Source organism: Embiotoca jacksoni, unplaced genomic scaffold (assembly GCF_022577435.1).
Source record: "Embiotoca jacksoni isolate LCO1_2020_lvr unplaced genomic scaffold, fEmbJac1.0.p SCAF_10, whole genome shotgun sequence".
NCBI lineage: Eukaryota > Metazoa > Chordata > Actinopteri > Embiotocidae > Embiotoca > Embiotoca jacksoni.
Genome location: NW_027185230.1, coordinates 13,957,475 through 13,967,921, shown reverse-complemented (window position 1 = coordinate 13,967,921; position 10,447 = coordinate 13,957,475). Strand labels below are relative to the sequence as shown.

The 10,447-nt window shown below is 44.8% G+C and overlaps 1 protein-coding gene across 14 annotated transcripts in view; it reads right to left on the bottom strand.

Moving 5' to 3' along the window:
* Nucleotides 1–824: 824 nt before the first annotated feature.
* Nucleotides 825–10,447, bottom strand: part of fnbp1b (formin binding protein 1b) — a 44,939-nt gene continuing 35,316 nt past the window's right edge. For 7 of the 14 annotated variants that reach the window (XM_069168544.1, XM_069168554.1, XM_069168562.1 and 4 more), the window contains 6 exons: nucleotides 8,389–8,498; nucleotides 8,142–8,274; nucleotides 7,254–7,375; nucleotides 6,869–7,059; nucleotides 4,736–4,894; nucleotides 825–1,689 (listed from right to left, as the gene is read on the bottom strand). In XM_069168544.1, the coding sequence (XP_069024645.1) occupies nucleotides 1,595–1,689; nucleotides 4,736–4,894; nucleotides 6,869–7,059; nucleotides 7,254–7,375; nucleotides 8,142–8,274; nucleotides 8,389–8,498 (810 nt within the window). In that variant the 3' untranslated portion in view covers nucleotides 825–1,594. Of the gene's footprint in view, nucleotides 1,690–3,941; nucleotides 4,895–6,868; nucleotides 7,060–7,253; nucleotides 7,376–8,141; nucleotides 8,275–8,388; nucleotides 8,499–10,447 lie in introns of those variants that run through there. The other 7 variants (XM_069168629.1, XM_069168628.1, XM_069168630.1 and 4 more) reach the window with 2 other exon arrangements.

Genomic DNA, 10,447 nt, shown 5'->3' with positions numbered 1-10,447 from the left:
AGAGAAAGAAAAGAAACATCATCAAATATAAAACAAAAATTTTAAAATACATTATGCATGTGCCGTTGAACAGGGGGAATCAGTTTCTCTAGTCAGACACTTTCATGATTATAAAGAAATTTGACCCCCCCCCCTCCCTAACTCCCCCCCCCAAATCACATCTTCATCCTCTCATCATACCACAGCTGAACATCTTTTCTTCCTCATAGTGGGAACAGAAACCCAGTTTAAGGCCCCCCCCACCCCAAAAAAAAAAAAAAAAAAAAAAAACAGGGTGATGGATCTGCATGATGTCACATTTCAGTCACAGGAAAACGTGGATCACAGTATATTTTCATATACAGTAGACAGTAGGCGGACCATCCTCGAAACATCAGGTGGAAAATGTTTTTTTTTTCTTTTTTTCCCCCCCACCTAAACTAACAACAACTTGCGTTAGACACTCTGATCCAAACATATTGAACTGACATTTTTTTTATTTTTTTTTTAACATACTGAACTTACGGTAAAACAAAAGACATCCATGACCTATCTGTGAATAAGATCGTCCAGAAAAACAACATCCATCCCCCGTCGTCCTTTACTGGTTCTGTGATTTTTTTTTTTTTTTAAATTTTTTTTTTTTTTAAATCGGGACACTGGGAGGAGGAGATCACTCACTTGCTGTTAAAAACAGGGAAACATGCTTTCTGAACCGACAACAGAAAAGATAAGGAAAAAAAAAACAACAACAACCACAGGCACCGAACCCAAACAGTAGCATTCAGGTTAATTTAAAACAGTATGACCAGGCAATGAGGGTTAACTGAACAGAAAAGGCTGTGTGTGTGTGTGTGTGTGTGTGTGTGTGTGTGTGTGTGTGTGTGTGTGTGGAGGCAGGCAGGCGGTGGTGGGGGGGGAGCATAAGGTGACTTAACGCCGCCGCCGCCTCCTTTGAGCCGCCAGCAGAGGGGGGGGCGAGGAGGAAGACAGGGCAAGCATGCAGCACACCACACCGCTTGAAAAAATTTGAAAAAAAAACAACTAAAGAGACCCCCGAGCTGCTGCTAAATTAAATTTAAAAAAAATAAATCTAACAAAAAAGGGAAGAAAGCCTGAGCCACCCGATGATAGGGAGAGGGGGCGGGGCCGTGGAGGTGAGGAGGCGGGGGGGAGGAAGGGGAGGGGGCGTGGTCAGAGAGTATTAGAAGGAGGAAGGGGGCGTGGTCAGAGAGAGGAACAGACACCGGAAAAAATGAACCGTGTCGGATGAGGAGTGATGGCGAGTGAACCCCCCGTCCCGTCCCTCTTCCTCCCCCACCCGTCATCCATCGCTCGTTCCCTCCTCCCTCCGGCTGCTCCTCGAGGCGAGGGTGAGGTGATCGTGGTGAGGAGAGAAGCGATGACGCGGGACGACTCACAACCATTCAGGTCGAACCACAAAGAACACACAGATATACATGATTTTGGACACTTCTGTCGGGTGAAACCTGCAAATACAGAGGTGGGTTTTTTTTTTTTTTCTCGTTTCGTTTCAGTGAATATGAGCGTCTCGCTGCGTCGTGTGAGCGCAGATGAGTCTCTCTCTCCCACACACACACACACTCACACACACTCACACACACACACACACACACGGCTTCAACCGGGCTGGTCTGCAGTCCGCGGGCCTCCTCCTGTTGGTCTCGTTCCTGTCTCTGACCGCACCCTCTGCCGAATGTGTGCGTGGGTCGCAGTGGGGTGGGAGGTGGGGGGGGGGGGGGGAGGGAGGGAGGGAGAGGGGGAGGTCAAAGGAAAAGAAGTGTCAGAGCGAGGAGTCGGAGGGGCTGGCGGGCGTTGAGAGCGAGGAAGCTGACAAATCCTCGGTCACGACCGCGCAAGCGGAGTTAGTTCCATTAAAGAAGCAAAGCTTTTTTTTTTTTTTTTTGCCGGGAAACGACATAAAGCAACTTGCGCGCTGCTGAATGTGTTAAAAGGATGGAAAAGTTATGAGCGCTGAAAATTTAGTTGGATTTCCGTTATCGTCGCCGCTTCGCATCGCAGGGTTCTGCAGAGGAAGCGTAAATTTAAAAAAAAAAAAAAACACGCCAATACGTATTTATTGGTTTTTTTGGGTTTGTTTTTTTCTGCGTTCTAATCGGCCGTCTAGTCTCAGGTCGTCTTTCTTTCTCTCTCTGACTCAGCGAGCGTGTGAGGGAACGTGGTGGTTTTCTCCGAGGCTGCTTGCCCTGCCATTCCCCAGCCAGCCTCACACTTTTAGGAATCTGCAATATAAAAAAAAAAAAAAAAAAAAAGGAAAAAAAAAAAAAGAAAAAAAAAAGGAAACAACAAACAAACAAATACAAAACAAAAAAATGACAAAAAGAAAAGTTAGCTTTTAAAGGTAACTCAAGTAATAATAAAAAAAAAAAGACAGCAAACCCAAATATTCAGATATGGAGAAGAGGTCATTGCATATATGACTTTAAAGTGACGAGACTGTGGTGACGGCGTGAATGTAAATCATCGTAACCTCCCAGAAGTGTATCTGTTGATTTAAGAGCCTTTCAGCTTTTTCCACTCCAGTGTTTTTGATTGAATGCATGTTAAAATGCAGCGTTGTCACAACATGCTGAAATCCTGTCAAGTTCCCACAAAATAATGCAGCATGCATCGAATTCAAAAGGCCTTCGAAAGAAAAAAAAAATTACAGTATGTGACTTTTTGGAATTAGATTTGCGTCCAAATTTTCAAAATATCAAATTAAAAAAAATTGTATTTGAGAAATGAGACAAAATATTTTCCCATAAAATATTGGTCTTCTATTTTTCTGTTTGTCCTTTTCGGTTACACTTCCCTCCCAATAGTTCACACAATTCCACAAATATTTTTTTGCAAGTTTTTAAGTTCACTTTTTTTTTTCCGCTTCAGTGAAATTCTCTCAAATGCATAATAATGTTTTGTTTAAGAAATGTTGTTTAAAAAAAAAAAAAATTGCCACAAATCAAATTCCATGTAAACTTCACTAAAGAAAAAAAAAATCAAGTCATCTCAAAAGTAAAACTTGTAACTCGCAAACAAAATATTTTTCATAAACTATGGTTCTTTTTTTTTTCTGTTTAGATGTCTTTTTTTTTTTTTTTTTTTTTTTTTTTTACATGGACTCAGAATTTATACACATTTTTTGCCAGTTTTGAGATTCGCTTTGCTTCGGTGAAATTCTCTCAAATAATAATTTTTTTGTTTTTGTTTGTTTGATATTTAACAAAATTTAGTTTTGGAGAAAAAATAAAATAAAAACGGACACAAATCTTAATTCCATATAACCTGTGTGTTTACAGCACTGACGTAAAACGACATGCTGCAGATCAGAGCTCCGTGCTGCGCCGGGTAACGAGCCCACAACGCTGATTTAAAAAAATAAAAAAAAAAAAAAAAACGAGCGACAGGAAGTTGGACCGAAGGCCCGTTGTCGTGACTCATGAACGAGATGATGTCTGAATTAATGCGGAATCTTTTAAAAGTGGCGCAGGATGTGTTATCGAAAGGCGGTGAAGTGAAATGAGGCGGCGGCCACACACGCCATGCTGTTACAGTGAACGGAGACGCCGCTCAAGAGAACGCATGCAAAAGAAAAGAAAAGAAAAAACACGAAGCTTTTTATTTTATTATTTTTTAAGTCATGAGCAGCTCCATATCTCAGCCCAGTCTCACCATATAGCTCAGTACAGCTAATTCTCAGTCCTTTTATTCCGTTACCCACTGGCCTGGAAAAAAAAAAAAAAAAGGACCAAAGCAGCCTAAAACTATCTCTATCAAAAGTTGAATTTAAAAAGGGAAAGAAAACATCTTAATATGGGCCTATAACTGTTAATAATTTGATCAATTGTACTATAAAATGAACCCTTACAGGGCAGAATAATTACTTTCACAACTTGTTCCTGTTGTCACGGCGCTATAATTAAATCTACAGCATGCAACACTTTGAGGGGCACAGTTTTTTTTTATTTTCCTTTTGACTTTAGCCTACAAAAATATCTCTTCATATGTATTCATATTATACAGCAGATTTTACATTACATTTGCATGATTGCACACGGAGCATGCTTTTCCTTTTTGGGTACAACAGGTGAGCGAAATAAAACACGATAAACTCGCTGCGATGATTTGGACTTTCACTCGCTGCTCGTCGTCAAACATTCACTCGGCTGAGCGTCCCGATTTGTTTTTCCACGCGGATTTCAAATATTTGGAAAAAGTTGTGGATCAGATTCTTGATTAGAAGTTTATTAGATTGGAACATCTTAAATCGTCAAATGAAAATATCTGCGTGCGTTTTGGAAATGCACAGGTTGATCAGCGTCCCCATCGTGCCGAGCTCTGGCTGGGGTGTGGGGTGTGTGGGGGGGGGGGGGGGGGGTCGTGTATTATTTTAAAAGGCCACTAGGTGGCACGAGAGGGAACTACAACTACGGCTCGTGTTCAGTGTGACTTTTCCTAAACATTACAGACATTGCATTACAGTGGCACACTCGCACTTATCTGCCACGTTGAGGCACAAAATGGACTAATCTGATTGGTCCTTCCCTTTCTGGAAAGACAGGAAGTGTGTGTGTGTGCGTGTGTGTGTGTGTGTCTGAGTGTCTGAGCTACCAGTCTTTTAATCTCTGCAACTTGCCGCGCTCGTTTGAATGGAAACTTGCGGACTCACAGTAATAACGACGAAACAAACTGTCCTGGCATGAACTTGCGTGGAGTTAAATGTATGTCATAGCACCTTTGGCATTTGTTTCCAAAAACACCTCGACGTAGGACGTGGGGACGTATCCCTCCTCGTCCGGGTTCCTGCGCACTCGCGTCCAGCCGTCTCCTTTGTCCTCCTCTATGACGTACAGCAGCTCGCCCTCGGTCACCGAGATGGTGCCCTCGTTGTGACCTGCGGGGAGGAAGGAAAGGGGAAGAGAAGTGAGGGGGGGGGGAAAAAAAGGAAAGATAGGAGAACAACAACAACAAAAAAAAAAACCCTGTTCACTTTGAAGAACTACTTGGAACTAACTTTGCGTAGGTTTAGTCATTTAATTTGTAGGTCAGATTTCTACGAAAGAGGAGGTGAAACCAGACGGTGTTTGGGACGAAAATGTAATCACAGAACTGTAATTTAAGAAGTCTGGAGTGATTCGGCTGCTCAGGAAAAACGGCAGCAGAAGTCCAACCCGCACGTCGACAGACAAACAGCAGAACGCAAAACCGGCTTCAGGTTCACTTCTCACTTCTTCAGCAATAAACCGCGTATTTAAGAAACCGATGAAGGTCGATATCAAATTGTCCGGCTCAGTCTTAATATTTAAATGACTTTTTTTTTTTTATTCGTGAAATCTGGCCCATCAATTACAAAAGCCAACTTTATTTTACAGAGTGCGGTATTAGCCACGTGTTTCTCCTCTACCACCGTCGGAATTTTGCGACTGCGAGGTTGCACCGTTTTCACATATTAAATACCAAAAATCAGTACGTTCGACCGGTGGTTTGAGACTCTTCAAATTTAAAGGCATAAAAAAAAACAAAAAAAAACAAAAAAACAATCCTCTACAGAAATCTGCTTATTTTTTTCTTGCATCTTTTTTGCGAAATACAGATTTTACAGTTCATAAAAGTAACAAAATAGGCTGTGAAATACTCGATGTTTTAAGGAATCGACTTAATTTAAAAAAAAAAAATTAAACTAAATATTTTCACCCTCTGAAATTGTTTCAAAGGAGACAAAAATAGATAAAAGAAATCGCTGTCCTCAACCCGTGACTATACTGAGGCCGTGAGAGGGGTCGCAATTAGATTTTGCCTCAAGCGGCGCATTCGACTTTAAGAGTATAAAAGCTGTATTGTGACGTCGCTGTGTTGGTGGCTTCGTGCCGCGCCGCGGTTCGGTTGGCTTTTCTTCTTTTTTGTCCTCGTCCGCACTTCCTGTTTTTCCTTTTTTAATATCGACACTGTGCTGCTGAGAGGCTTTTAATAATGTAGGTCATGAAACAAGGCCGCGCGGAGGTGCGGGCCCTCTCTCTGGTCGTGGTGTGATATAATTCATTTATAAGACTCTAATTCACTTCTGCTGGGATTTTGCTTATTTCTGGGACCCTTCTTCTCTCCTTTCTTCTTGTTGCTGATTGGATGGTTTTTCCATTGATTTTTTTTATTTTTTTTTATGCGATTTTCAGCTTCTGTCATCTGGGCGTTTCTGATCATTACCGACAGCAGACTTTTAAATAAATGCGGTACTTTGGCATTAATACATCATTACCAATATTTAAAAAGCTTGCGAAGCTGAAATCAGCAGGGGGAAAAAAAAAAAAAAAAGTGCCCCATTGTGGTTTTAGTAGGCGGACAATGTCGGTAATTTGTCGGCTGTGCAGCAACCGGTGCAGCTACAATATCCATATAGCAAAAGTAAAACGCCTTAAAGTAGGGCGTTTATTCACATTACACTGTGCAGAATGGGCAGCGTTATATTTGCCACTTCGTTGTCTTTATCTTCTCACACACAGAGGAGAGTTAATCCTCCCTCAGCTCGACGGATCGGAGCTCTTTAAAGCGTCTCGTTGTGTATTCTTTGGAGAATCTTCCAAATCTGATACTGAAAATAGTGCAAGCGGAGAAATGACTGTGTTTTTCTATGCAAACTCCTCCTCCACATGTTTCCACGGAGAGGTCACACCTCCACTCCTCCTCATTTCAAGGAATCCGATTCTTCCCCCCCCCCTCCCCTCCCCCTCCTTCCTCTTCGCTGAGAGTCGGCTTCAACCTATTTACAGAAATAACAAGACCTCGCCAGCGGCAGCGGCCAATCAACAGAGAGCCTGAGTGCGGAGCGCCGCGGTTACATGAAACCCTTTCGATTTCAAAACGCGCCGTTTACCTTCGAAGGGGTACAAGGCCTTGCAGGTGCCGATGGTGGGCAACGTCTCCTCGTCGTCGAACTCGTCGTCGAACTCCGGCGGGGTGGAGGTGAGGATGGGGTTGGGGGTGGGGGCGGGGTTGGGGTTGGCGGCGGGGATGGCTTTGACCTGAGTCTCCGAGTTCTGCTCCTCCGTGTAGCTGCCGTCCGGGCTGCTCGGGGGCCAACACACACACAGTAAATACACACTGTGAAAACATACGTCGTTTTCTTCCGACAAAAATGAAGGGAATTTTTTTTTTTTTTTTTTAAATAAATAATAATAAAAATTAAAAAAAAAAAAAGGTGCGTGCGTCGGTTTGTTTTTTTTGCGCGGTGGCCGATTGTTTGTCAGAGTCTACCATACCTCTCTCTGTCCTGCGCACAGTTGTTGCTCACTGCTGTGTTGTTCTGGGTCTCATAGAGTCCACTTCTCCGGTGCGAGTCGCTCTTCGACGGCATCCTCTCCTCCACCTCCGCTAACCAGCCCTGAAACACGCACGCCGTCGTTTACCAATGTGTTTTGTCGGCTGCTTATCTTACCAGCTACAAGACGGCCTGACGTTTGTCTGAAGAATTGAGAAATTCTTTTTTTTTTTTTTTAAGCAGATGACCTTTTACATTTGGAGAAACACCTCCAACTTTTTTTTTTTTTTTTTTTTTTTGCCTTTTTATTTACGAGGTTAAACCCGAGCGGCAACCAGCGGCGACGTCGCCCGTCGGTTCGTGGATCTGTCAATCAAACAGACACGCCCCCTCGCCCGAAAACACGGCTTTTTGAAGCTCATCTTGTAATTAACGACGGGATTTATTTTCAGATGGATGACCTGAAAACTCATCTTCAAGAGTGAATTTAGTGAATGACATATCGACTGAGAATTTCATGGCAGAAGTTTGAATGGGAGTCTATGGAGCTGGAGGCTTTTTGGAGCCTCTAGTGGCCGCTCGGTGGTATTGCATTTTAAGGCTCATTTTTCAGAGCTTTTATATCCAGTCTAGGGTTAAACCGGGACATTGTTCTGGTGCTCCTCTCTCCCTACACAGACCTGGAACATGTAGCCCCCACCCCCCCTCCTCCTTCCTCACTCCTCCTGCATCACATCTTCTCCTAATATGGACGAAGCGGCAGGCTTCGTTTTTTTTTTAATGCCTCCCCAGCAGGGGAGGTGTGCGCCCGAGGCTCCTCATTATTTACGTCTTTCAGATAAACCAAACAAGGTCCCTTCTCCAACACTAACACAGAGAGGACACTAACCTCAAACTTCTGCACTTCAAACTGGAGCTTCTCGATGTTCTGGCCGATTTCCGATAGCCGGGGGTCGACGCTGGTCGGGTCGCCCATCTGAGGGTTCTTCACGTACACGTCTTTCATCTTAGTGAGGGCGTCCCTGCGAGAGCATAATTACAGCCTCTGAGCCTTTCGTCGCGTGTTAAGGAGGTACATACAAATATTTCTTCTAATAACAGGAAGGTGAAGGAGGGGTGGGGGGGGGCTCCGATACCTCTGGTCCGTCTCTTTTTGAATGTCTTTGTTCAGTTCGTCGAGCTTTCCCTGCAGCTTCTTCCTCCTCTGCTCCGGTGGCAGGTGACTGAAGTCCTCCGGTCCAGAACCCTGACACCACAAAAAGAAGAAAAGAGAGGAAGGGAAGAAAAAAACAAACAAAAACAAAAACAAAAAAAAAACAGGGACAGAGAGAGAAAAAAAAACTGTAAGAAAACACTTTTATAATCCTTTATTTTTCTGTTGTTGTTTGCCGACGCTGCCGTTTTAAAACGGCGATCGTCTCTAGTTTAGGTGCAGTATCTCCGTTTCCTGTGAACCCAAGACTCGTGGGAGGTGGGAGGGAGAGTGGGGGTGGAGGTGATTGGGGGAGGCGGGGGGGGGGGGGGGGAGGCGGGGGGCGTAAATGGACCTCAGCTCACGTAAATGGAGCTCTTGTTATGTTCTGACCGCATAATTTATCTGAGGGAGATACTGCAGCCGTTCTCTAACACACACACGCACGCGCACACGCACACGCACACGCACACACACACACACACACACACACACACACACACTCACTTAGAGTTGAGACGTTTTGTCTGTGCGTAGACTCGAGGCCTTTCAACCCTTCAGTCGCCCGCACCTGCTCTCGCCGCTTGCATCGGAAATGTAATAAACTTATTAGCCGCATCCTTTTTTTTTTTTTTTTTTTTTACTGCTCGTATAGTGTTTCGGCGCGAGCGGCCTAATGGGTCCGAGGAGCCGTTCCTCTGACAGGACTGTGCGCTCTTAAAATGGAGGTTTGTGTTGAGTGCGAGACGCTGGCTGGACGGAGGGGAAGGCGGGGCGGTGGGGTAATTTCCTGATGAGTCGGTTTCCAGTCTGTAACTGCCCGAGCAGTATGACTCAGCCGGTTCAAACTTTTTCTGTACACCTGGGTGCTGAGGATGGAAATCACCCTGCTCTCTATGAAGCCCGAAAGCGTGCGCAATTTAGTCAATACAGCTTCCAATACCTCTGATCTAGAAAAGAAATCTGTTAAAATTGTGGCAAAAAAAAAAAAAAAAAAAAAAGTGAAGACTTATTTTCTTACATTAAGCGAGGATTTTTGGTCTGGGCTCATTCGAGCTCATTTTATATTCTGTCCTCTTTGTTTTTCTTTCACAATGCCAGTTTTTTTTGCTTTCTTTCGACTCGTCTCACGTTTGATTTCCCGGCGGACTCTGCCGCCGCTACCGAGTTTTAATTTGTTTATCTCAACAACGCCAAAGTGGCAAATTAGCTGCTGCTGCAAATATTTATAGCGTGCAGACACGACAACCAGACCTCACCTCTCACTTAGGTTAATGAGGCTGCACGTGCTACCCAAGTAGCTCGCTAAATGGCAGCGTTTGCTTGTTACTCAGCATTCAGCGAAGAGCCAATAACCCTAATAGCAGCAACTAGCTGGATTTATTACTGTTGTGTCTGCAAGTGTTTAGTTGTGTGTTTTTTTTTTTTTCCATCCGCAGAACGATCTGCGGTTTCCCCCGCTCGTCTGAAGCGAGCCGACGAGCGGGAGCGAGCCGGTGAACCGTCTCGGGAGGCCCCGTCGTAAGCGCTCGTGAGTCAAATGACAAAACTAAAAACCCTTTCTCACGCCGCCCGAGCCCCTGCGGGCCTGGAGACGCGCGTCCAAGTGGCCTGTCGCCTCGAAGCCTCAAAGCCGAGAGTTTCGCGAGCGCCATTTAAAAGCTTGCCGATAACTTGGACCTGCTGGAGTTAAAACCTCAGGTCGGCGCTCGCACGATGTCGTGTTTGTTTGTTTGTTTGACGTCGAACCTTTCGGGGCTCCACAGAGTCAGTGGCTTTCTGAATTTGGACTTCTGCTCTCGTCCTGTAACTTCACAACACCGTTTGAGCTGCGCGGGCTGAAGGGGCCGAGGCCTCGCTGACCGGATCTCACGAGCAGGCGGCGCGGGCTAGAAACCTCTGGAGCACACGGACTCCAGGATTCACTGCACATGAGGGTCAAACGCAGCATCTAGGTTACCGTGGCAACCGGAGACGCCTTCGCCCCACATCGGCATGCGACA